The sequence below is a fragment of the Eublepharis macularius genome, chromosome 2 (genome assembly GCF_028583425.1).
Source record: "Eublepharis macularius isolate TG4126 chromosome 2, MPM_Emac_v1.0, whole genome shotgun sequence".
In the NCBI taxonomy this organism is placed as follows: domain Eukaryota; kingdom Metazoa; phylum Chordata; class Lepidosauria; order Squamata; family Eublepharidae; genus Eublepharis; species Eublepharis macularius.
The window spans coordinates 81,376,732-81,404,272 of NC_072791.1; the positions used below are offsets into that span (position 1 = coordinate 81,376,732).

A 27,541-nucleotide genomic window follows, 5' to 3' on the forward strand; every position below is an offset into this window, starting at 1 on the left:
CCTGGACGCTGGCTGCAACTGCTCGAGTCGTGCGCGTTATCAGACCAGTCCTAAACCCACGCTGACTCTTCAGCGCAGCGGCGGTGCCTTTAAGAGGCAGCAACTCAACATTGCCATCTGGAAGCATCAAAGTTGTCCGCTGGTTGGACAGAGCGATAGCTGTATTTCGCGCTGAGGTCTTGTGCCACCAAACTGCCTCGAGGCTGAACCGGTCTGGCGCGCCAAATCCCCTCTGCGGGAGAACAACTGAGCTGCGGAGGAAAGGCCGGCGGGAGTCCTCTCCTTTCCCCCGCGAAAGCAGGGCAGAGCCGAGCGCCGGCTGTGCGCTGACCCCAAAGATGGGGCGGGGGAGGGGCTGGCAGCCGCTGCCGCAGATTTGGCTCGGGGAGGGATGCTTCCTCCTCCCGCCGCCGCCGCCGCCGCCGCCTGAGCTGGTCGCTTGCTGCTGCTGTGCGGTTTGTGGGTAGCGCAGGCGGCGCGCGCACAGAGCCTCCCGAGGAGGTGAAAAGCCGGCACCGGCAGGCAGAAGCGGCGAGAGAACGGCTCCCCTTCCTGCAGCCGAGGCGCGCTGGGCTTCTCCGGAGCGCAGAAAGGGCGGGCTGGGACCCCTCCCTCAGCATCTCTCTACTTCCCCGACCCCCGTCGGAGGTTTGGGCAGGCAGCAGCTCCTGAACAGCCTTCCCTTGGCCGCTTGCTTCTGCCCGCCTCGCAGCCCCTAACGAAGCGCAAGAAGGAGGGGGGGGGGCAGCTTGTGGATAGCACTGCAGGGAGAAGAGGGGTAGGACACGCCGAAGCCCGCCGCTGGAGCTGCGCGCGGGTCCCCTCCTCCGCTGGCCTGGCCTGGCCGCGCGTGCGTCGTGCGAGGGGCCGGCGAGAGGAAGAGCTCAGCCCCGAGGAGAAGCAGAGGATGCCGCTGTCGCCGCTCGCGGGGACCGAGGAAGCCTGAACTGCGAAGGGAAGATGGAGCTCACAGCAGCGGCAACAGCCCTGCCATGAGGCGGAGACCCGCCGCCGCCGCGCCCAGAGCGGCTCCGTGCTTCAGAAGGTAGCGGACTGGACTGCGAGGCGGGACGTGACCGGGGAAAGAACGCGCGGGGGGGGGGGGGGTGTCTCCCTAAATGTGGAGCGGCGATGGGCACGAGTGGAGCCGTCGGGCAGCGGGTGAGGCGCCAACCGCTTTGGGGCTTCCACTCCGGGGTCAGGGTGTTGCTTGGCGCTGCAGAAGCAAATGGGAGTTGCTGCTGAGAGTTGGGCGCCCGCTGTGCAGGCTAGGGGCCCGCGAACACCCCATAACTCCCCTCTGGGATCCACCGTCCAGTCAGGGAGTTAACGAGCGAAAGACTGACTTGCTTAACCACCCGGACTGTGGTAGGTACGGCACGAAGAGCGATAGCGGCTCTGGATTCATCAGCATAGAAGGGAGGGGTGCTTTCATGCGCTCGGGCGGCTTGCTCCACAGGTATCGGAACGGGAGGGAGCCTTTTTGTGTGTCACTTCATACACACGTGGGAATTACCCTGCCGACTGGAACAGGGTGGCTCATTGTTCGGCTAGAGGAAAGTGGCTCTTGCAAAGAGGGGGCTTCAGAAATCCAAGCATCACCTCCAGCTTTGGCAAACTAATGCTAAGGGGAGGGACTGGTCCCAGACGAAGGGTCAGGCAACGGTTTGAGGAAATAGGTCGGTTTGGCTGGTGACAAGGACTGGAGTTCCAAGGCTGAGCCCCCTCGGGCTGAGAGCATCTGGAGCATAATTTCACATGGGTCGCCGTGTTGGTCTTCAGTAGAAGAGCAAGATTCGAGCCCAGTTGTACCTTAGAGACCAACTAGATTTCCAGGGTATGAGCTTTCCAAGGTAACTTTAGGGATTTCATCTTCATCCCACCAAGTGGGAGCTCATTCACATCTTGTGCAGAATTAGGAGCAGGGCTTTTTCTGTGGTGGTACTCGCTGGTGCTGAGTGTCAGCACCTTGGAGTGGGGGGGGGGGCTCCTCCAAGTCTTGAGGGAGGAATTGATGGAGATCAGCGCAACCTTAGATGTAAGTACCAGCACCTCTCTCTCTCTTTCGGTTTTTAAAGCACTAACTAGAAGGCAGGATTGGAGTGGAGGATTTTTTCACTTTAATGGGCAACAGTGGTGCTCTGTAGTTTTTTCTCAGTATTGCTTTGGCTTTCCTAGGTAATTAAACTAACAACTGGAATCCCTAAACTCAGTGTTTGGATCAGTATTACTTTCTTCATCTCTATGTATAGTCTTTCCCCTGGTGGATTAGAATTTTCCCTACTTTCAATTTTATTTTGAAGTGGCAAGAGGAAGCACAATATGTGCCTTTTAGCAATCCCTTTGTCAAAGCCTGGAACAGAAAGGAAAAAACAGCCACCAAAAAATTCTCTTTTGCTTGATCATTATCCTCCACTGTGTGAAATGATTCCCACAAATATCATAAGCAGAGACATGTCTTTGACCCTTTTGGGGGGAGTAACAGTTTGGGGAGGAGAATTCAAGGTTAACTAACTATATTTGTGCCCCAGATTGATATGAAATCCACAGAGGAGTCCGAACGAAATGTCTTTTCAGGTCAGTTTATAGCAAAAAAGGAAGTAAAGTTGGTGCTTTTGTTTGTTATATGGCAACAAAAACTGCTCATTTATTGTATTTTATCCAGCATTTAAACTGCAGGATATTGTTGCTTAGAAGAGGCTCCACCACCACCACCCCCGCCCAGTAGGGCCATGTAAATTGTAAGTACTACCTGGCATGTGGTTGTATGGAAGCATTTATTGGATAATACGTGTGACCTCACCATTGATAGTGACACTTCTTTCTCCATCCCAATAAAAATTCTAAAACCAGAGTTGAACCTGTAAAGGTACAGATGCACCGGAATCAAACCTGAAGGCATAGTCTCTCTGCTTCCCTCTTCTTCCTGCAACAAGTTTTCAGACTTTGCCTTAAAAACCAGAGCACTTCCAGCTTTCATATACATTTCTGTCTTGTAGGCGGGCTGTTTTCCCCTTAGGGAATGGGGCACAGATCATGTAGTCTCTGCTTAAAGGTATGCTGCTTCTACCAATGTGCGGTAATGCTAACCCTCCATCTATTTATGTGTGGATTGGTTATTGTGCTATTGCTTTTCAATTTTAACTGGCAACAGCTAAAATGTAGCCTGGACTTGCCGTGAATGGATGTTTCAAAAATCCACAAGGAAGGATAACTAGAATCTTGTCATAAAAAGTCCAAAATTTCTAGTGGGTTGTTCCATAATCCAGAGTATAACATATCTCTAGAATCCTGTCAGCAATATCTATTATTTGTGCTTCATAGTTCTCATTTTTTCAGATTTAGAACTGGCAAAGCCAAGGTGTCCATTGTGAGAGAGGGATAGCGATGGAGCTTTTACCATATCCAGCCAAGTGTAAATGAAACCGTATCTTAACAGTGGGGTGGGGGAAGCAAGAAAGCCGAATATTATGATTAAGTCTCAGGCTGCTGAAGCAAGCAGCTATTTGGTGTATCGAAAGAAAGACTGTTGTTCAAAAGCAGGCTGTTGATGGGTATTTAAAATAGCCGGGGGCCCTTTTGAATGAGCATTTGCCAAAGATACTCTCATGTGGATGCAGAGAATGAAGAGCACTTCCCTGATAATAGGGAAGGAGGGTGGGACAGAGAGGAAAATCGAGTGAAACTGCATGAGGCAGATATAGACTCTGTGAGAGCGGATTAACCAGATGCATGCTAATGGTTGTAACAATAAAATGTTTGTATTCTTTAAAGCTGGAGTCAAGTACAAATGATTGATTAGCTCAGAATTACATTTAAGCGTAATAAACGAACTCCCAGGTTCTAATAGGTTAGGTATTTATTTAAGATGATGTAGGCTGACCAATTCAAAGGGTTTAGAGTGGTTCCAGTACTGCACAATATGAAGTTTCCCATCTTGAAGACCCACTATCTAATAGCAAAACTCAATGTTACATGAGTTTCTTAATCTATCCCACTGTAAGTGGTAATGGTACTGTGGGGCTCAGGGTTATTTGAAAGGGAGAATACTGGGCACAAAGGGAGCCTACTCCTTCCCATCTTCAATTATTCTACCTTACAAATGCCTCTGTGAGCAGTTTTTCTCTATCCAGCTGGGCTCACTTCCTACTTCAGAGCTGAACTGGGGGGAAACTAAAAATTGCATGGGAGAGCAATTGCATGAAAAAGTTAGTGGGTGCACACTGCTAACCTGCCTGTACAGGTGTGCCCCTGCATTCCAATTATTTCAGCAAATATCAACTTGCTGAAATAATGTTGAGTTTGGTTCTCAGAACTATATCTGATGCTGCTGTTCATTATTCATGTTTTGAAACATTTATTTTGAACAAGAAAATATATTTAGAGGTGCCTCTTTATGTGTGTGTATGTGTGTATAGTCAGCTGAGAGTCTAAGAAGCATGGCTGCCAAAATGCTGCAAAATACCTCTGCTGTTTACACATCTCAAAGCTGCATTGCCACTTGATTTTTCTCATATTCCAAAGACATGTGCCTGTGCCCATTTCCTCACTGATTCTCCACATTTGCTTTCAGAACGTAAGCAGGGAACAGTAAGTTGGGAAGTGGTATTCAATGGAAGCCACCCATTCACTAGGCTTAATATCAAGGAAGCTCCTTCCTAACTGTAACATCAACCCTCCCTCCTTCCTCCAGCACATCTCATATAAAGGGGAAAATATGCTGTCAAATTGGTTTGTACAAATCTCTTGCACATTCTTGCCATCATGGCACCCACTTCAGTTCCTCTTTCCTAAAACTTATCTTCCCAAGAGGCAATTACTGTCCTTTAAATGATTCCTTCCATTGTTTCTCTAACTCTTGTACTTTGGTTGAATAAATACTCACCCAGGTTGCAATGCCACACTGGATTATTATACAGAATGTTTTGGAGCCTTGCTTAAACTGAAATAATCAGCAGACAACATCACTTGCAGCCTAACCTCTGCCATCCCTGAAAGGGATGGAATAAACAGCATGAAAAACAATTCTGACATGAATATCAAGGAAGCTAACAAAACAGGGGCTGTTGTCATCATGAACGAGTTGGATTATGTATGGGAGGCTATGACTCAGGCCCAGTAGCATCTTAAAGACCAATGATGTGCAGGATATGAGCTTTCAGGAGTCAAAACACTGAAGGGCTCTTTGACTCTTGAACGCTCATATCCTGTGAATTTTTTTGGTATTTAAGGTACTACTGGAACCTAATCATGGTCTCCTACTGCAGACCAATATGGCTACCCACCTGAAACTATCTGTATAGCAGGCTCACAGACAACGCTTCAATACCATGTTTTGCCAACCATTGTTTTCAGGAGTTAAATCGAATCATAAATGGATTATCCACACATGTACAGCAGCATATCTATATGGACATACTCTAGGAACCCTGGCATGACACCTTTTATCCACTGCCAAAAATACAAAAAACAGGTGACCCAGGAGGCCCTATTGTCTCAAACATCAGTATAGTCACTGTAGGGGTGCTCCATCCTCAGATCTTGTGCCAGCAGCACCCCTAGTTATTTGCATTATTCTACTGACTTTCTGAGAAAGCTACAATTGGTAGTCTCCCAAACTTGACTACTATGGATGTTGAGTGCTTATATATCAACTCTGGAGGTCTCTCCACAGAAAGACTTCCTTGCTCTGCTCAGTTGCTCTCTTCCACTAGTGACCAAAGACTTTTTTGTTTGATTTGGTGTTTCCACAGCGATCCCTCTTTCCTGCGGTACGTTTTGTTAATTTTATGTTTTTGTACATTAGCTTGGTTTTGTGTTTTTGTTTGGTTTTAATGGTTTCTTAAGATGTGTTTTTATTATGTATGTTTTTAATTGTTGGCCACCTTGTTGATGTTGATGAGGTCAGAAAGACGGGGATGTAAATTTTGCAAATAAATAATAAATAAACACCACAAAATGGACTCCTAGCAATCAGGAACTGTATCCCTAACAGCACTACAGCGAGCTTGGCTACCAGGCTTTGCCAGTTAGTTCTCACTCACAATTCCTTCAAATTTGTCAACAACTTTTATCTGCAAATTAATAGCACATGGAAACCCACATGGCACTGCATATGCAAACATTTTCATGGCTGACTTAGACTATACCTCCTCAGCTCCTATCCATTAATTTATCTCCTGTACTTGAGTTTTATTGATAATGTTTTCATCATCTGGACACATGGGAATGAAGCTCTTGAGAGATTCCACCAGGACTTTAATAACCTTCACCTCATCATCAGCATAAGCTCAGATCAATACATATATGAGGTCCATTTTCTGGACATCACTGTACAAATATAGTGAGGAACACTATATAAAAAACCTGATGACTGGCACATAATCCTACATGTTTTCACATACTACCCAGAGCATATAAAACAATTCATTGTCTACAGCCAAGCACTATGTTACAATCAATTTGCTCCAATCCTTCTAACAAAGTTCAAGAAATAACTTATGTATTTCATATATCTATTGACATATACCCAACTGTTTACAGACTACTCAAAGCTATGTTCAGCCTGTATACTGCTATGATCAGGGATAATTTATTCTAATAATAATATTTGATTTATATATCACCCTTCAGGACAACTTAATGCCCACTCAGAGCAATTTATAAAGTGTGTTATTATTATCCTCACAACAATCACCCTGTGAGGTGGGTGGGGCTAAGAGAGCTCCGGAAGAGCTGTGACTGACCTGAGGTCACCCAGCTGGCTTCAAGTGGAGGAGTGGGGAATCAAACCCAGTTCTCCAGATTAGATTCCTGCTGCTCTTAACCACTACACCAGACTGGCTGTGGTGGGTAGCCATATTGGTCTGCAATAGAACAAGATTTGTCAGAGCTGATGAAGGGAGCTTTGACTCTTGAAAGCTTATACCCTTGTTGGTCTTGAAGGTGCTACTGGACTTGAATCTTACTTTAGTCTGGTGTCAGGACAACTCTGGTTCTGGCCTGAAAAATGCCTTTTATCCAGCAACAGCCCTTCTATATTCCTTGCTACATCTGTGACAATGGGCATAGCTTTAAAAGACTTATGTAGCAGAGTTAATCCAGTATACTGTATGGTGTTTTCCTCAGGAATCTGTGGGCTTTTCTGGCACTTTAATTTCTTTTTGCAGGTAATTTGAATGAGTTATATGAAACATCAATAATATCAAGATTTCTTAGACTGGAATAAACTTTTTCTAATTTTAAACTTCATTAGATTTTTAACTATTTATGATATGAAACATTCTCTCCCCACAACACATTCCCCTCTTTTCCTCCTTATCTCTGTCCATATATAAATGGAATGGAAATCATCAAGGACTAGGTGCAATCTTGAGTAGCTATTCAAAGATTGTTTGTTAAATGCAATTTAACTCATTTGCTAGCTGAGTTTGGAGTATTCGTGTAATGCTTAGAAACATCTGCGTAATTTTAACATGGAGATTCCCAGTTCTCACTTTAGTTTCTCTTTCCGAACATTTACCCCCTCAAGGAGTAACTACTGCCCTCTAAATAATTCCTTCCATTCCATCTCCAACCCCATTGTCTGACCAACTCCTCTTTTTTTAACAGTTTGGTAAATACTCTCCCAGATCACAATGACTCACTGAATTATTACATAGAATGGTTTTGGTGCCACCGCCTACTCAAACCAAAATAATCAGCAAACAGCATCGCTTACAGCATAAAGTCACTCGTGCTGAAATGGATGGAATAAACAGCCTCAGAAACAATTCTGACATCATAATCAAAGAATCTGATAAGAGAGGGGCTATTGTCTCGATAAACAAACTGGACTACATGCAGGAAGTCGTTCCCCTTTCCTAGTTAATCCTGCATTAAATTTGTTCATTCTACTCTGCTGCTGTTGTAGCTTGAAAGTCTCTCATATCTGTTCTAGGTGAACTGGTTTCTCTTTTACATGTTTTATACTAGCCTCTCTTTGTAACTCCCCCCTCCCCCACAATACTCTTCTTCTGAGTATTTAACAAATCCTGATGGATATACACTTCTGGGCATCTAAGGAAGTGAACTTTGGCTCACAAAAACTCATGATGAAATCAATTTTGTTAGTCTTTAAGGTGCTTCCCAATTCCTGTGTAATTTTGCTAAACTAATGCAAAAACTCAACTATATAATTTCAAGAGGGGTACCAGAGAAAGTCTTTAATGGAAATTCAGCATCTAAGGGTAATCCTAAATTACACAGAAAATGGGGAGGGGATGGCAGTGCATTTATATCCTGGATCCAACATATCCTACAAGCTTAATAGAAATACTTTGAGGACAGAGGCAAAGAAGGATTAAGTGAATGAAGGCCATACACTGTAACAATAAGGAAAACCTTGAATGGAAGAAAGCCAGCATAGGCGGACATAGCTTTAAAAGATTTTTGTAGCAGGATTAATGTAGGGTTCTTATGATGCATTCCTCAGGAATGTGTGGGCTTTTCTAGGATTTGAATCTGTTATTTCATGGTATTTAAATGATTAATTTGAGGCATAAAATTACCAAGACTTTCTAGAATGAAATAATTTCCCCCTAATTTTAAATGTTAACAGATTTTAAACTCTTTGTTATTAAACACTGTATCCTCACAGCATAACACAACTGCTTGTTGAATGCAACCCATTTGCTTGCTAGCTGAATTTGATTCTGATGGTACCTACACACAGAAGCAGTTTCCTTGTATTGCCTAGAAGGAAATGTTTATGCTCTTTTAACATGGACTTTCGCAGTTTGATTTCCTCCTTTTTTTCAGGTGGGGCATTGGTGCCTTTAGCCAATAATTTCTGCTATTTCACCTTGCCCCCATATCCCCTCAAATATGCAACAAATGGAACTGCATCCAAGCCTTAACTCTTTAGAACTTATGACATCCCCTGCCTGGAAGGAAACAGCATTTCAGTTCAAGAAACATTCAGTCAGGCAGTTAACACAAGCAATAAAACTACAGTTAGTTCACTTCTAAAAGGCTTTTGGTGTGTGTGGGGACAATCTAGTAGCTTCATATCTGTGGCTGTAATAGAAGCACCGACTGAAGGAACACTTACAAAGAGAAGAAGAGACCCTGCCTGCCTAGTTAGACAGTCAGTACTGCCAGAAGGCTCTTCTGAGCTCTCTGGGATGCCCGTGTTCTTATGGTATGTGCAAGTCCCTAGGGCTCAAGCCTGCATGGCAGCTTTACAATCTGGCCCTGAAGACTAGTTTTCCAGCATCAGATATACTGGAGATATCTGAGATTACTTGGCTGTAAGGGAAAGGAACTTTGTATATGAGCTTGGAAACACAGAGAATAAGTCCCAGCTACCCCTTTGTATGATATGTTTAGCACTGGCTAATGTTGTACTTATGACCCAACAGGAATTAAGTTAATTGTTACCTCCACAAATCAAAAATGGAATTAAGTTAATTATTACCTCCACAAATCAAATGAACGATGCCATGGGATGGCTACTAGAAACTCCTGTGATAGCTTCATGCAGATGGCAAAAGCAGCAGTCGGCATAGCCCATTATGGCACAAGTATCTGGAATGCATCCTCTGTTACTGTTTGCTGTCAGAGAATGTGTAATGTATAGCTATACCATGATGTGGTTAAAATTCTACTGCAGACCAACATGTCCACCTACCTGGAACTATCTGTATATTGTAGCACACATGTCCTGTGGCTGAATTTTGGTTTGGATTAAAGTCTGTGTATTCCTCTGACTTGCAATCCAGCAAAACCAAGGGCATGGTCCAGTAATCTAGTAAGTAAAATACTGGATCTTGACCTGGGGAAATTCAAGAGACTCTCATGTCGCCGGTGGGAATTACTGATGTGGTCTTGAGTCACATCTTCTGTTTCCCGTTGGCCAAATGGTCAAAATACTGATACCTCACAGGTTGTTAAGAAGTTGAATGAGATAATAAAGGAAACGTGTCTGTCTCTTCCGAGGGAACAGACTTGGCTGCTCAATAAACCTAAAATAGCTGTACTTAACCCCAGGAAAAAGATCTATGAGCTTCACAGATAGAAAAGAGGGAAGCTAAAAAATTATTCCAATGTTGCTGAAAAGCATCCCCCCCCCCCCGAATCTGCAAGGAGCGCGTTTCAGTTTACACAAGCACATTGAAGATGTTCCCCCCTTCCTCTGACAAAGTCTCTAGTTTAAATTCACACCATGCACTTCAGTTAAAATAGTTTAACACTATAATTTCATCTATCCAAAAAGCCTGTTCTCCTCTAGCAAATCATAAGTTCATGGTAAACAGGCAACTTGCTTCCATAGGGATTCCACATATATAGACTGCATGCATGGAAGGAAGGGGTAAGAAGATAATATATGGAGATAATGTGCATGAAGACTTGAACCTTGGATATGGTGACACATCCAGGTGTGTCAAGTATGTGAAGGTAACTGGCTGCTTGCTGAGCATGCCTTTCTGTTAGAATGGTGGTACCTTCTGGTGAACATGCTGCAGCTAAGACTCTGAAATGCTGCAGTAGTTGTGATGCCAGGTGGAGGAGTTTGAATCGTGACACTAGAGTGGGCTTGAACCATATTGTGCCTGTGTGTTCTTCTCTGTGTACATGACAGTATGTGGGACTTGTGTCTGCTGTGTGTGTGTGTGTGTCAGCTTGTCAGAGGTGGCCTTTTCCATTCTCATTTCTGTAGCATTCTAAATCTCCTAGAGATTTTTTGCTATTGACAATCGTGTTTAGAGCCAGCCCTAAAGTCCTGAGTCACTGTATTGTTTCCATGGAAACAGACTTGTTCATTATAATCTGTTTTAGGGGTAGTGAAAATATAGTACAGATGCTGCTAGAAGTTGGGCAACTGCCAGAATCATATTGGTGAGAAAGAGGCGAGGTTTCATCATGGTGGGTGAGGGGCTCAGATATTTCAGCAACTGCAGTGCATTAGTTTGGGTGAGTTTCCTGCCTCTCAGAAGCTGACTGTATACTGTGTGTGTGTATACACCACTCTTTCACATACATGACATTTAGGTAAAGGTAAAAGTAGTCCCCTGTGCAAGCACCAAGTCATTACTGACCCATGGGGGGATGTTGCATCACGATGTTTTCTTGGCAGACTTTTTACGGGGTGGTTTGCCATTGCCTTCCCTAATCATCAGGAACCTGGGTACTCATTTTACCGACCTCGGAAAGATGGAAAGCTGAGTCCATCTTGAGCTGGCTACGTGAACCCAGCTTCTTCCAGGATTGAACTCAGGTCATGAGCAGAGCTTGGGCTGCAGTACTGCAGCTTACCACTCTGCGCCATAGGGCTCTTACATGACATTTAGTTTCCAAATAAACATCTTAACCCTGCCATTTCCATATGTCACTTGTTGCTGTGAAACCTTCACTTTCTCTCTGTCCCGGTTGTTATCACCCACAACCAAAAGACCCAAATAAGGCACAAGGCACATACTATATATAGTAAGACTCAAAGGGACCAAGGTGAATGCAACTAACCACTTAGCTAGGATTAGCTGCTGCAGATCCAAGAATAGTAGAATTTCTTTTTCCAAGCCCTCTCTGAAGCATAGAAAAATAAAATAAAAAGTGATCAGGGTAAGTCAGTATCAAGTATTAATAATATTATGCCATTTTTATTTTTAATAGCCTTTCCCATCTGCTTCACAGAACATAGGTAGGAATTCCTTTCCCAGTAGCCTATGCAGCCAGTACGGCAGTGAAATAAGGCAATGCAAATCTACCCAGAAAGCATGCTTATAGAATCATAGAATCATAGAGTTGGAAGAGGCCATACAGACCATCTAGCCCAACCCCCTTCCCAGTGCAGGATCAGCCTAAAGCATCTCTGACAAGTATGCATCCAGCCTCTTCTTGAAAACTGCCATTGAGGGGGAGCTCGCCACCTCCCTAGGCAGCTGATTCCACTTTTGAACTACTCTGACTGTGAAAAAGTTTTTCCTAATATCCAGCCGGTACCTTTGTGCATGTAATTTAAGCCCATTGCTTCGGGTCCTACCCTCTGCTGCCAACTGGAACAGCTCCTTGCCCTCCTCCAAATGACAGCCTTTCAAATATTTAAAGAGAGCAATCATGTCCCCCCTCAACCTCCTCTTCTCCAAACTAAACATTCCCAAGGCCCTCAGACTTTCCTCGTAGGGCTCAGTGTCCAGACCCCTGATCATCCTCGTCGCTCTCCTCTGCATCCTCTCGATTTTGTCCACATCCTTTTTGAAGTGAGGCCTCCAGAACTGCACACAATACTCCAGGTGTGGCCTGACCAAGGCAGTATAGAGAGGGGCTATGACCTCCTGCGATTTTGACGCTATGGCCCCTTTGATACAACCCAGGATTGAATTGGCCTTTTTTGCCACCACATCCCACTGACTGCTCATATTTAGTTTACAGTCCACTCTTACCCCAAGATCTCTTTCGCATACACTACTACCCAGAAGTGTGTCCCCCATCCAGTATTTGTGCTTCACATTTTTGTGGCCCAGATGTAATACTGTGCACTTGTCTTTGTTGAATTGCATCCTATTCACAACTGCCCACTTCTCCAGAGTATTCAGGTCTTGTTGAATTTTAATTCTGTCTTCTTGGGTGTTTGCTACTCCTCCCAATTTGGTATCATCAGCAAATTTAATGAGCAGCCCTTCCACTCCTTCATCCAGATCATTGATAAAAATATTGAAAAGTACCGGGCCCAAAACCGAGCCCTGCGGCACCCCACTGGACACCTCCCTCCAATCTGATGAAACACCATTGACCACCACTCTTTGGGTGCGGTCCTCTAACCAGTTCCCTATCCACTGAACTGTCCTATAGTCCAGTCCACAGTCTTCTTGCTTAAGGCAAGAAATTAATAAGAACCATGATATTAATCTAAAATTATTGAAGAAGGGCAATAGAATAGTTAGTATTGTTGGGCCTTGACCCAGGTGTGAAAAAAACCCAACACACATTTAAAACAAACACAAACATCTGTCTACAAAAGGAATCTTCACATGACTTGGATTTCATATTTGTTGGGATACACCTAGATCTATGGCTGCACAATGTTCTTAGATGAGCATGATGTGAATGTTTAAAGCAAGGATTCATAGTGTAGAAAATCCTACCCGTCCAGTGTTGAGTCACTGGGGTGATTTCCAGCACTTTTGCACTCTGTTCAGCTGAGTAAATTGTCCCCATGCGGAAAGCACAACTGTATAGGGAAAAATGGAGAAATCTTATGTATTGTACATGTTTTATTTTGCTGTATGTGCCCATGCTAGAACATGCAACTGATAGTATTTATTACATGCCATATGTTACAATCATTGCTATACTTTATTTTCCTCCCCAGGCCAGAAAGAGATTTAAAGCAAGATGAGAAGGCACAGTATGGATATCCCAGAAACCTTCTTTTCATAAGGCTGGGAAAATCTCAGTTTGGCACACTGAAAAGTTCACAGTATGAATTTCTAGTTCTAGCACCAATGTCAAAGAAAAGGATGTGTTTGAACCTATATTCACAGCCAAACTGAGGCCCACTTAACACACCATTAGAGGGCATGGTTCAGAGGACAACAGTGTGAACTAATGCTAATTATTTGTGGTGAAGCAAAAAGGAGATGTCTCTAACATCATTAAACTTCATCCACATTACATGAGGATGCTTCTTAAAAGCACCCATAGAATCTAGATTTTTGATGGGAACCAGAGGGAACTAGATCAGTAGGTTCAAATTGTAGACACTGAGGGGAGAGGATGTTGTTCCAGGATGCTGTCCTGGGTATAGTCTCACCACTGCAGATCTACTCTTAGCAGAGGTCATAAGGCCATCTAGTGTACTACAGTTACTAATGCCTCTACCAAAGTGACCACGTTCTAGTTGTGGTGGAGGTGTTGGCACTAAAAGACAAGGGACTATAGCAAAGCCAGTTCTTCTGTGCAATGTATCTCACACTTCCACTAACTGTTTGGAGCAGACAGGTGGCTGCTGAGATCTACTAAAGTTTCTCTAGCCGCAGCTGAAACATTTCCATTGTGCAGGATGGACAGTTAATTTGGTTGCAGCTGATTACTAGCCATTTGGCTGGATTTCATAGTTGCTTTTGAAATTGTGTAATGTCATGTACCTGTTTAAGACTGAGGTTTACATTTGGGTCCCATGTTGCCCTAACCTGGCATAAGATCAGCTTGTATTTTCCTGGGAATCAAGCAAAATTGTGTGTCAAGTGGTCTTTAAGGTCATGTCTGATCTTGTGTCCACATAGATTGAAATCAGCAGCTGCTACAATTAAACTATAGAGCCCATCAGACTGTTCTTGTGATGTACAGTATCAGACGTTGGCAGTGAAATCCTATGCAGAGTTACACTCTAAGTCTATAGACATCAATGGGCTCAGAAGAGTATACTTTGTTTAGAATTATAATTTTATTTTGGGGAGATGTAGTTGATTTTAGGAATGAAATGTGAGAAATTTGATGTTGATGGAAAAATGTGGCTACTACTAGACTGTTGTACCTTTATCATTGTACAAAAGTATTGCAAAGCTGTACTCCATTAACCTGCTACCAGGATCCAGAGGCTGGTGTCCAATATATGCTTTCACAGAATTTTTTTGGTGACTCTCCAAGAGTGTACCTAATTGTAGTTAGCCCGGAGAACTACTAGTTGAGCAATTAAGATACTCAAAGTCTTTCCTTTCTCATATAAAATTATTTATGATTTCCTACTTGTCACAGATGATCCATGTGGGTGGTGATGAATATACATTTTCAGTAAGCAAAAAATTTTATGCAACAGAGGTGCAGTCCTCTAAAACATAATTGCAAACATGACAATGCATTAATTTCCTCTTGTGCAAGTGTAATACAATTTTCATCGATGTAGGATAGAAGCTTGCGATTGCCACCAAGCATCTTAATACATGGCACAGTCCTTGGGAGTCTGACAGTGCTTCAATGACAATGCAGGCTCTGGGTAGGTGACGAGAGAGGGCCCCTGCATTGCCACAGTCCCCCTTTCAAACTGAAGGCGGGTGAACCTTCATTACTGAAGGTGTGTTTGTTCAAGTTACCCTTTCATAAGGTTAGCACAGAGCAATAGAGTTGCCCCCTTCATTCAAACTCTAAACACTTCTCTTATTCTCTACCCAAATTGTGCTGTGCTTGAAATTGTAGCAATGTAGTGATTCAAGAATGAAATACTTCAAAAAGTGTTTTGCAAGAGAGGAACTGAACATGAAATAAAAGGCCTGGTATTAAGCTTTGTTGGGAAAAGTTAGATTAGAGAGCACTTTTTGGCATCTGTCCCCTGTCCAGCTGTATGGTGATCCCTTTTTCTTTTTCATCATATAAACAAACATTGAATTTACACCTATATAAACAAAGGATGGAAACTTCCAAACCTTTAGAAGATAACCAGTATGAAGGATAACCACCAGAGGGCAGGAAAGAGCGCTCTGTTGAAGAACTAAATTCAGCAAGCTGTACACATGCACAAAATGCTTGGGCTGTCTACGAGCTGAGGACTGGTGAACTGTTGACTTTTATATGTTCTGTTTCACCTCCTATGTGGCCAAGAACAGTATGACTAATGATAAGAGTCTCCATTCCATCTCCTCACAATAATATTTGGCAACACCCCCCACCCCTACTTCGTTGTGGTGGGTTTGAGCAAGGAACAAATGTGCAGGGAACTATGTGGTAAAGTGGACTGCATCACTTCAGACGGCACTGACTGGACTCCAGGAATGAATGTTGCTTTGCATAAAAATACAAATAGAAAAGGAGCACATCAGAGAGAAAGGTTCTGCTTGTTCCCTTTGCTTCCTGTTTGTGGGGAGTATTTTAAACATAGGGAAACATTCCAAAATGTGACACTCCATCTGCAGTCTGAAGTGGTTCTCTACCACTTTGCTGTTCTGCATATGTGAACTAGGCCCTGGAGGAGCCGAGTGAAGTATGTGAAGATTTTAATAGCACTTGTATGGATCCTTGCATTTATTGGAACCAGGATTCGAGGGGCAGATGAGTTTAAGTTTTCCGCTCTACACTATTTCCTAATGTAAAACCTCCCCAGAGCTGCTATTTGCCTTGATAGAAGCAGAATCCATCAGTACTGTAGACTTGAACAAATCTAGCGCCTTGCCCAAGGGCTTCTTCTGCTGTTAGGAAGGGGGACTCACTCTTGAGCCAACGGTTGCCATCTCATCTGCCTTGAAAAACGCATCAACAGTATAAAGAAATTTTGGGATTTCCCACAAAGTGGGACGCTTGATTTTCTGAGTACAGAAAGGGGAGAATAAGCTGTTAACCAATGATAGTGTGTGTGTGTGTATTGGTTATAAATAAATAAATATGGTTTTGGTCCTACGGTATATATATATATATATATATATATATATATATATATATATATATATATACAGCCAACCTTTCTCCCAACACAGGCAGACTCAAGAACGCTGCCAATGTGGATAAAGTCCAAACATATTGTAAAGACCACTCTAGCTGGCGGTGTTCTTATGTGTGGCCCATTTTCCTGAGTGGTGAGAAGTTCAAGGAGCAAGCATACCTGATTTTTTTTTGTTTACTTTGAATGAGACAGCACTAATATTTTTGTAGTATTTGTTTTATTTACAAATCACATCCACAGCTTTATATCGGATCCCCCGAGAAAGTGAGGTGCTGTACCTCAAGATGATTCAGTAGCAACTGCCCTGTCTGTTTCCCCCCTTGTCTATTCCAAACTTAAGCTTGTTGTTTTTCTCTCAAGCACACACACTGCCTCCTTATCTGGGAGAACTTACCTTCTCCAAGTTTTCTTGGTTACTTGTTATTGGAATTCTCCTAACAGTTAGTATTAGAGAAGGGCACAATCCGCATTACGATCGAAAAAAGCCCACGATAATGGCGATCGCGTGATCGTGACCCGGCGGATCGTGATTGTCCATGGCTAATGATCCAGTGATCGGGAGAGGCCTGGATCATTGCATTCGGGCTCGGATCGGGGATCCAGACACTCAGGCGCCAGCAATCTATTCCCCTGGCAACGGAGCCAGGGGAAAGCCTGAGCTCTGTTTGCCCTCCTTCTGTCGCCCTGGAAACCCGAATGGAAGCCTAACTTTCCTTGATCAGCAGGGCTTCCTTCCAACCATGGAGCAGCAAAGCAGAGAAGACACCCAGGGGAGGGAGGGGGAAGGGGGTGTTCTGTAGCCATGGGCACTCCAATCTCATCCTTGCAAACCCTGATAGGCAGCTCTGATGGCCAAACACAACCTCCTGTGTTGCTGAATGGGACCTGAGGGGAGGCGGCTCGTTGCCGCCTCCCCGTGCCCACCAGGCCTGGCGGCTGCCGCCATCACCCACCATTCATGTATCGCTGGGAATACCAGGACACTCCAGTTTGGCTTGGTAGGCGGGCACATGGGGGGTGCTGCTGGCGAGCGGCCAGACCCCCCGCCCCCTGAGGGGAGGCCACTCGGCGCCACCTCCCCGTGCCCGCCAGGCCCGGTGGCCGCCGGCACCACCCACCTTCCCACATAATACCAGCATGCCCTGCTTTGGCCTCCACGATCACGATCCACGGCTTGGGAACGGGAGATGATCGGTGCGGATCGTTATTTCGGGATCGTGGTTGGCGCCGATCCACAATCCGCTGGATCGTTAAAATTTTTTGGATCATGCCCATCTCTAGTTAGTATGCATTCTCTCTCAGCTGATCAACTGGGCCAACATGGTGTAGACCAAGGAAATTGTTAAGTAAGTATGATGTGAGTTGAGTATATTAAATCATGTTTTCAACTTTCTATTTTATGTATTTCCTAAATAGGAATTCATACTGATTAGCTGCTGCCCCAAATATTTGAAATGCTCAGAAATTTCCAGCACCGACAGTTGTCAGTTATTGGGCAGAACAGGGTTTCTGTATGACATGAAAAGTAAATGCCTGTGCTGCGTGATTGACAGCCCCAGTTATTCATGAACTGAACAGTCATAAATACAATACATGTCATATTCGTCATATTTTCAATAGTTAACAACACAAGTCACTTTTTAATCCTGGTTTGCTGTTTCACATAAAAAAGCAGAAGATAGATTCAGTTTTAAGAGATTATAAAGACAGACTTGATTTTTTAATACGTTGTTGTTAATTTAAACTAGGCAGTTTTAAAGGATGCTTAATATAATCAGTCTTTTTAAAAAATCCACACATTTTAAAAACCTGATTTTTTTAACTATCAAGTTTCATCCAGATTGTTCAAGTCAAAGAGCTCCCTCTGCTATTTCCCCCAACTGTAAAAATTTAGATTGTGTAGTAATTTGTTTTTTTTGTTTGCATTCAAAGTTCCTCTCTATTGACCACACTATATAAATAATAGTTTAGTCCTTAATTCCCTGTCTGGGGGATGAACAAGATGACTGGTTACAGGCGTAGCTTTGGGATGTCTGCTGGGATGAGCTTACCTCTGTGGCCAGCAAATTTTACCCAACTTACTGGCCAGCCAGCCAAGGTTAGGTTGGGCCGGGTTAACCTTGCTATCCTTCTTTTCAGGTGACATCTGTTCCTTATCTCGTACTGCCTTAGATATAAATTCCTCTAGAGAAAAATACCTGATGCTCTCTTCAACTTATTGGAGTTGGGACTACATCTGATAAATGAAAACACTTGTGGCTCAAACCAGCCTCTGGGCTCACAAAACAGCCCTGCCCTGTCCTTATATAACTCACACAGTTGAGACTCACAACCTCTCCCCCGCCCCAGCTTTAAGGCATACCACAGCCTGCCAACAGCAGTCCTCTCTTGGGAAAAATCACCAGGAACTTTGTGCTTTTTCAGCCCCGTCAGGAATTTTAATATGCTAAAGCCACAGGAGCTTTGAGGTTTTTGAACAGGCCCTGCATACTAACACAGCCCTAGTCAATCCAGCTCCCTCGAGCTGCACTGTGTGCTGAGATGTTTTCAGCTCCAGAAATCCCCTCTCCGTACTGCCTGTCAGCGTCTGCTCTCGCTCTTGATTAGGAGTGGGTGGCATTAGGCCTTAGTGGGCAGCAAGGGGTGAAAGGGAGCCTGCTAAGCAGAGACAGGATTTGTGCAAGCATGAATTACACCAATAAAACAAAATGTGTGTTTTAATTTAAGCAACCCTCAGAAAAGTCACTGCAGATCATAGACTCTCTGTACGAGCTTTTGTGGGTGGTAATGGGGAAAGGTTTCTGCCTGGAGAATGAGACAGAAAGTGGAAAACGACTGGCTGAGGACAGCCCTTCTCAGGGGACATGCTCACAGGAGGGGCAATTTAAAAAATATTTGGGTAAATTAATCTGGGATTTGCCTGGCACTGGCTGTCAGCATTTTGTATTCAGCCTCTAAAGCCCAGCAGCTCAACTGTGTGAGCTTTGACTGCAGTTGTGTAAACAGCCATTTTTTTTTTACTGCAGTAGGAAAAGGTCCTGCTCCCACACCCCTTGCCCTTCTTATGTTAACAGCACCAAATCTGTTCTTGTTGGGGTGTGGAAACCAGTCCCAGCTCCCTGGCTAGTGTGCTGCTGCATAATACATATATTTGAAAAGATGCTATAGGTATCCCTTAAACATTTTGTGGGTGATGCAGCCCTACTTCCTAGGGAGGACCACTGAATGGAAAATTAGGATGTGGACTGTTGCTGGCTTCTTTACTCTCTCTACTCTTAACACAACTGCTCAAGTGGCAGCTGTGCTATACTGGGAAGAGTCTGAAAGTGTGAGAGGGCATGCAGTAATAGTGTCAGCTAGCTTGTGGAAGCACTAGTGTCACACCACTGATTACAGCTACTGTGCAGGTATTTGAGGTCAGGTTTCTTGGCAGTGGAAGGAGCCTCCAAACATGATGTAGTGGGCAGGGTATTCAGGTTTAGAACTGGGTTCCTTCACAGGGTCTCCTAGAGCCATTCACTAACTCTAAGACTTACTGATCTCACAGGTTTTTGTGAAAATAAGAGAGTGGTCTTGAGGGAAGGCTAGGTTCAAAATGTATGAGTAATGATAAAAAAAGTTGCCTCCTCATATAGAGAGGACATCACAAACTGTACTTTCTTCTTTCCCTCCAAACTGGATCATATGATCTATGTCACCATGCTGTTAGGAAGCCCTAGTGTCTATGTAGAGGCATGTATGTTTAACTCTGGTATTAACATCCAGCGGTTGCCCTTTAAGGCTTCTCAGGAGGATGAGGGGAGTAGAGTGCAGGTGCCTGTTCTTCAGAGAGTCCAACTGCTGAGGAGAAACTCAGAAGCTTCTGAGGGAGCAGATGGAGAACTCTTAGAATATAGAATACTAGCAATACTAGAATATAGAATACTAGCAATACTACTAGAATATAGCAATACTAGCAAGCCCGTTGAGGGGAAAAAATACAACGGGCTCTAGAAAGGGGAGGGTGGGCAGGCTGGCATTTGCTTCTTCTCCATCACTGATTCCAGCTGGTGAAGGAGGGGGGTGGGCATTGTAATCTGCTCCACGCCTGAACTGCCTGATCTCGGCCACATGAAGGGGTGGTGGGCATTGCCGCCTCCTCCAAGCCTGATCCCAGCTGGATGATGGGAGGTGGGCATTGTCACCTGCACCCTGTGGGGTGAAGGGGGGAACAGGCATTGCCTCCTGCTCCATGCCTGATTCTGATAGGTGAAGGAGGGCTGCAGGCTTTACTACCTGCTCTGCTCCTGATCCCAGCTGGGTGAATGGGGTACAGGCATTGCCACTTGCTCTGCTCCTGATTCTGGCAGATTGAAGGGGGGGCAGGCATTGCTGCATGCTTGGCTCCTGACTCTGGTAGGGTGAAGACAGGGTGGGCATTGCTGCCTGCTCAGTGGCTTATTCTGGTAGGTTGAAGAGGGCAGGCATTGCCAGCTGCTCTGCTCCTTATTCCGGCTGGGTGAAGGGAAGAAGGGCATTGCCTCCTGCTCTGTGCCTGATCCCAGCCAGGTGAAGGTGCGAGGTGGGCATTGCCACCTGCTCCACTCCTAATACCAGCTGGGTTAAGGCAGGGGGGGCATTGTCACCTGCTCCACTCCTGATCCCAGTTGGGTGAAGGAGGGCAGGCATTGCCATCTGATCTCCTCCTGTTCCCAGCTGGGTGAAGGGGGGTGGGTATTGTCACCTGCTCTGCTCCTAATCCCAGCTGGTTAAGGTGGGGGTGGGCATTGCGACCTGTTCTGTTCCTAAAACCTGCTGCGTTATGGTGGGAGGAGAAATTCCACCTGCTCTGCTCCAAATACCAGCTAAGTTAAGACAGGGGATGGGCATTGCCATCTGTTCTGCTCATAATACCAGCTGGGTTAAGGCAGGGGGTGGGCATTGCCACCTGATCTGCCACTAATACCAGCTGGGTTAATGTGAAGAATGGGCATTGCCATCTTCTCCGCTCCTAATACCAGCTGTGTTAAGGCAGATGGCGGGCATTTCCAACTGCTACGCTCCTGATCCCAGCTGGCTGAACGGAGGTGGGCATTGCCACCTCCTCCGCTCCTAATACCAGCTGGGTTAAGAAGGGGGTAGGCTTTGTCATCTGCTCTGCTCCTATTACCAGCTGGGTTAAGATGGGGTGGGCATTGCCACCTGCTCCGAGCCTAATACCAGCTGGGTTAAGGTGGGAGGCGGGCATTGCAAACTGCTCCACTCCTGATCCCAACTGGTTCAAAGGGGGGGGGGCATGCATGGCCATGTGCTTTGTGCCTAATATCAGCCAGGTTAAGGTGTGTGTGTGGGGGTGGGCATTGCCACCTGCTCTGCTCCTGGTCCCAGCTGAACTGAATGGGAGTGGGCATTACCACCTGCTCTGATCCTAATACTAGCTGGTTTAAGGCAGGGGGTGGGTATTGCCACCTGCTCTGCTCCTAATACTAGCTGGGTTAAGGTGGGGGGCAGGCATTGCCAACTGCTCTGCTGCTGATGCCAGCTGGGTTAAGGCAGGGGTTAGGCATTGCCACCTTCTCCGCTCCTAATACCAGCGGGGTTAAGGCGGGGAGAGGGAATTGCTATTTGCTCCACCCCTAATATGAACTGGTTTAAGGCAAGCAGTGGGCATTGCCACCTGCTTCGCTCCTAATACCAGCTGCGTCAAGGCGATGAGAGGGCATTGCCAGCTGCTCTGCTCCTAATACCAGCTGTTAAGGTGGGGGTGGCCATTGCCACCTGCTCTGCTCCTAATACCAGCTGGGTGAAGGCAAGGGTGAGCATTGCCACCTCCTCCACTCCTAGTATCAGCTGGCCTAATTTGGGTGTTGGGCATTGCCACCTACCTCTCTCCTAATACCAGCTGGATAAAGCCAGGGGCGGGCATTGACACCTGCTCTCATCTTGCTCCCGGCCTGGGGTTCCCATTATGGCATGTTTTCTGGAGGGACATGGTGCCTTGCCTAGGGTTCCCTCTGTGGCAGCTCCCTCTGGTGGTTCACCAGGATATAAAGTGAGTTGGCTGAAATATGCTTATTCAGTTATATAGTAAGATACTCTATACAACTTGGTTCAGATCAGTGTTGGTTATAGAGGAATTTTCAGATTTTAATTTTGTAGGGGTTATATTGTGATTGTATTCTTATATTTTTTTCTGCAATACAGTTTCATGTTTGCTGTACAAATCAGAATTCTCATAATTTAGAGTTTTACCTCACTTAAGGAGGCTACCTCAGCAAACAGCATGGATTGTGAACTGTAAAAAGAGAGAGGAACTGAAGAGTACAATTGTACTCTAATTTATAATTTTATGTATATAGAATAATTGAATTATAAGGCTGGAAGGGACCTCCAGGGTCATCTAGTCCAATCCCCTGCACAACTACCTCCCCTCCCCCCCCCCCCACATCCCATGTCCTGCTCCATGCCCAGAAGATGGCAAAACACTGTCAGGATCCCTAGCCAAACTGGCCTGGGGAAAATTGTTACCTGATCCAAAGGTGGCTATTGGCATTACCCTGGGCATGTAAGACGGGGCCACAACTGTTTATATGTTCTGCTTGTTTCTGTAATTGTCTCTCATTTTCTTTGATATAAATTCCTGATAGTGCCCTGGACACATGTGCTTGCTCACACATACCAGGGCAATATGGAAGAAGTGCATTTGAAGTGGCTCACTAGCCTAAACTAGTGACATTATAAAGGCATTTTATATCAGTTGGGAGTCTGGGCTTGCATACTACTTAACCTATAATAAGGCAGCAAGCCTGAAAATGGCTTCAGTCTTCCTTGATTTGCTGATGTTATCTGAAAGGTTAACAAACAACTAAAGTGAGGAACTGATGCTAAGAAGAGAGTCTTTATGTCACCTTGGAATATGTGAGCATTTAACAGCAGCACTGTCTGCTTTTAAGGGTGCAAAGGAGAGCAAAGTTCAGAATGTGTGTGTGAGAGAGCTCAATGTTTAGATACAACATTCTGGAGCAAATACATCCACTGACAGAGTATAAGTATTCCTTTAGGACAAAGGACATCAGGAAAAGCCTAATAAGGGAGTTAGCAGTCTGCTATGGGAGGGAGAAAACTGGTGAAAATCACACATACCAGAGTTAATTTCCCTCTGGGTCCGACTCAGTGTTTTTTGCAGAAATGGTGAGATGTGGAAGTGAACTCTGAATGGAAAATCATTCCTTTTCACCTCCCTCACAACTATTGATGTATATAGCAAATATGTAAGCCATTATTTGACTGTGCCATGCATTTTCCTGAAAAAGTAATGATTTTAACCACACTTGACCATTCACAATGCACACAAATCATTTGTTTTTTTACTTGGCTGCCTGTGCCAATGTACAAAAAAGAAATTTCCCTTACAATGAATTGTGTTTGTGTAGACAGGGAATTTAAGGACAAAAGATGGAGCGCTTCATGAAGAGAAGCTTCCTCTTCAGTCTATTCAGTGCAGGTCAGAATGGTCCTACTAATGAATTGGTCCTTTTCATCTGTGAAGAGATGGGATTTGAAATCAACCATAACAGTGAAAAGCATATGGGATGACTCTTTTCAAATCCTACCCCTTTGTGGAATGAGATGAATTTGGTTGAGGCAAGGTCTGTTCCTTACTGAAGTACCTGTGAAGCTCTCATGATACATTGCAATGGATCAGGCTACAAGCAGCATAAATGCTCAGCTGTGCATGCATGCCCTAGTGTGCTCACACACCAGTTGCTACCACTTGATTGCCTGCCTAGTTGTATAGAAAATGGAGACTTCTTGCTGGTATATTAGCCAGCTTCATAAATAGTCATTCTAAGAAGGTATAGAATTGGTGGTTTTCATGCTGACCAGGAAACTAACAGTGTGGGTGAGCCTTTAATAAGGGACTGCAGCCATAGCAAGAAAGCATAGGTTTCAAAGCAAGAGGTGCAGAGGTGGAACTGCTAACTAGGCTGAGTTATTTCTCCCCTTCTTCTTTGCTGCCTATACCACTGATAAAATGATCTGTTACTGCTTTGAAATAACTGCACTTGACAGAAAAAAAAGTATTAGGATAGCAAGCCAAAAATAAGCAAGGTAGTTGTATAGGGCCCTGAATTATTAAGACATGCACTATTTTGTAGATTATGAATGTGCTTGTCATTTTGACATGTTCCATATAGAGACAGTGCGTAGTTCACAAGCAAAGGAAAGATTCAATTTATTCCCATTTCACATACAAAATATGAGAAGTGCTGGTATATTTATGCTTGTGTGCCATTGAATTCATATCCCATTGCACTTCTTGTTATCAGCCTTCTTCAAGTCATTTAACCCATAGCCTAGGTAACTCTTGAACTGTGAATATGTAGATAAGGAGGCATGGGATTCTAGAGACTCAGTTTCACATCCAAGCTATGGGCAAATCTAATCAACTTCCTTTTCCTACCTATAATGCACAGTTACATTTCAGACAAGAAGGTACATAGATTGAAGAAAAAAATGATCACATCCCAAATTAAGACAAGCAGCAAGCCAGAGTGGATTTTTCAGCAATTACAGTGCAGGGTTTCTGTACCTCTCATAACCTGCTTTCACCTTACCTTTTCCCTAAACATCTGTATGCTTCGGTGTTTGTTTACATATTTATCCAGTCATGCAAGAAACTGGGAGTGCATATAGATGGGTGGGGGGTATTAGTATATTTTACCTACACAACAGCCCCATGTAGTGTTGAATATCCCAGGTCATTAACAGTGCAATCCTAAACAGACGCACTCCAGTCAAAGTCCATCGAAATCAATGGGTTTAGATTTGAATTTGGGGCTCCTAGGTCCACTTGACATGCCAGCCATGAAACCAAATTGGGGACTTTCTGGTCATGAGGAGTTGCACTGCCTATGAAATGCATCCTCTCCCTTCCCCACAAATCCCAGGCATTTACAAAAAAAGAGAGAGTAATTCTACAAAATCTAAAATTTGAAATTGGAACATTTTATAAAATAAATTTTAAAATGTTGTTTCTGACTTTCTTGCAGAATATGGAATTTTTCAGACCCTAATCCAGTTACTTCCACATAGGGTTGCCAGGCCCCCTCGATCTCCCAGCGGGAGATTGGGGCCTGGCTCTTACCTCAGTGGAGCGGGTGTGATGACGTCATTTCTGGGAGTGACGTCATCACGCAGCCCCCGTTTGGGTGCTGTTCGGGCCCATTGTGGGCCCCTGCGGAGCGCAGGAACGCTCCCACGCCCCACAGGGGCCCACAACGGGCCCAATCCGTGCCAAAATGGGCCCGACCCACAACCATTTTGGCACAAATTGGGTCCATTTTGACATGGATTGGGCCCATTTTGGACCCCTGTGGGGCGTGGGAGTGTTCCTGTGCTATGCAGGGGCCCACAACGGGCCCAATCCGTGCCAAAACGGGCACAGATCGGGCCTGTTTTGGCACGGGTCAGGCCCGTTGTGGGCCCCTGCGGAACGCAGGAACGCTCCCGCGCTCCTCAGGGGCCCTCTGTGGTCAAAACAGGCCAAAACAGGTCTGATCCTGGGGCTGCTGTGCGCGGGGGCGTGCAGCACTGCAGGGGGGCACGCATGGAAGGTGCGCCCCCCCGCTGGCCAGGTAAGTGGGGTTGGGGGTGGGAGGGTGGGGGCGGGGGTCTGGCAGCCCTACTTCCACATGTGAAATAAAATGCATGGGGGAAGCTTGCATTCTTGAATGCTTCTTTCCCTGCTTCAAATGATGCCCCACAATTAATTTCTATTACAGAGTAGGTGTTCTGGGAATATCATATTCAACTAGGCCAATTCTCTTGTGTTACAGATACTAAAGCAACCTGTGAAGAATCTCCATGAAGTTGATCAGCCATGCAATGTTCCTGGAAGGCTGTCCTCCTACTTGCTTTGGCCTCTATTGCTATCCAATACACAGCCATTCGCACCTTCACAACCAAGTCCTTCCACAGCTGCCCTGTACCCAACCCTATGAACTGCAGCCTGAATCAGGAGACTGAATCAGCTGACAGACTTTGTGATGAAAGCCCCACCTTTGCTTATAATCTTTCCAAGAAGACACATGTCCTCATCTTGGCCACCACCCGAAGTGGCTCCTCTTTTGTCGGGCAGCTCTTTAACCAACACTTTGATGTTTTCTATTTATTTGAACCTCTCTACCATGTCCAGTACACCTTGATTCCAAAGCTGACACAGACCAAGGGCTCCACAGATAGACGAATCATGCTGGGAGCTGGCCGAGATTTGCTGAGGAGCCTCTATGACTGTGACCTCTACTTCTTAGAAAATTACATTAAGCCCCCACCTGTGAACCATACAACAGACAGACTGTTCCGCCGGGGAGCTAGCAAGGCTCTGTGCTCCCCACCAGTTTGTGAGACACTGACAACCATTGATATTCCCCTAGAGGAAGGAGACTGTGTGAAAAAATGTGGCACCTTGAACCTAACACTGGCAACTGAGTCATGCAAAGATCATGGACATGTTGCTATCAAAACTGTGCGAGTGCCAGAGGTCAGTGACCTCAGGGCCTTAGTAGAGGACCCCAGGCTTAACCTGAAAATCATACAACTGGTGAGAGACCCAAGGGGCATCCTGGCTTCCAGGAGTGAGACATTTCGAGATACTTACAGGCTTTGGCGTATCTGGGATGGCACAGGCAGGAAACCCTATAACCTGGATGTGACACAGCTCACAACTGTCTGTGAGGACTTTTTGAACTCTGTTTCCACTGGACTAAATAGGCCACCTTGGCTCAAGGGCAAATACATGCTGGTTAGGTATGAAGACCTGGCCAGGAATCCCTTGAAAAAGACAGAGGAGATGTATGAATTCCTGGGCATCCCCATGGACAGCAATGTGGAACGATGGATACAGAACAACACAAGGGGGGACAGATCTGCAGCCAAACACAAGTACGGGACGGTCCGAAACTCAGCAGCAACTGCCGAGAAGTGGCGGTTCCGCCTTTCCTACGAAATTGTGGCATTCACTCAGAATGCCTGCCAGCAGGTATTGGTACAACTGGGTTATAAACTGGTGTCCTCTGAGGAGGAGTTAAAGAACCTTTCCATCAGCCTGGTGGAAGAAAGGGACTTCTTGCCCTTCTGGTAACACAGATA

The 27,541-nt window shown here is 45.0% G+C and overlaps 1 protein-coding gene across 1 annotated transcript; it reads left to right on the forward strand.

Moving 5' to 3' along the window:
* The first annotated feature begins 961 nt into the window (after positions 1-961).
* On the forward strand, positions 962-27,539 carry CHST1 (carbohydrate sulfotransferase 1). The gene is made up of 2 exons (XM_054972765.1): positions 962-1,045; positions 26,230-27,539. Exon 2 carries the CDS (start codon positions 26,274-26,276, stop codon positions 27,531-27,533), a length of 1,260 nt encoding a protein of 419 aa, XP_054828740.1. The 5' UTR covers positions 962-1,045; positions 26,230-26,273; the 3' UTR covers positions 27,534-27,539.
* Positions 27,540-27,541: the final 2 nt, after the last annotated feature.

What these genes read in the sequence shown, in the direction of transcription:
- CHST1 (XM_054972765.1), top strand. Translation starts at nt 26,274, where the DNA reads ATGCAATGTTCCTGGAAGGCTGTCCTCCTACTTGCTTTGGCCTCTATT.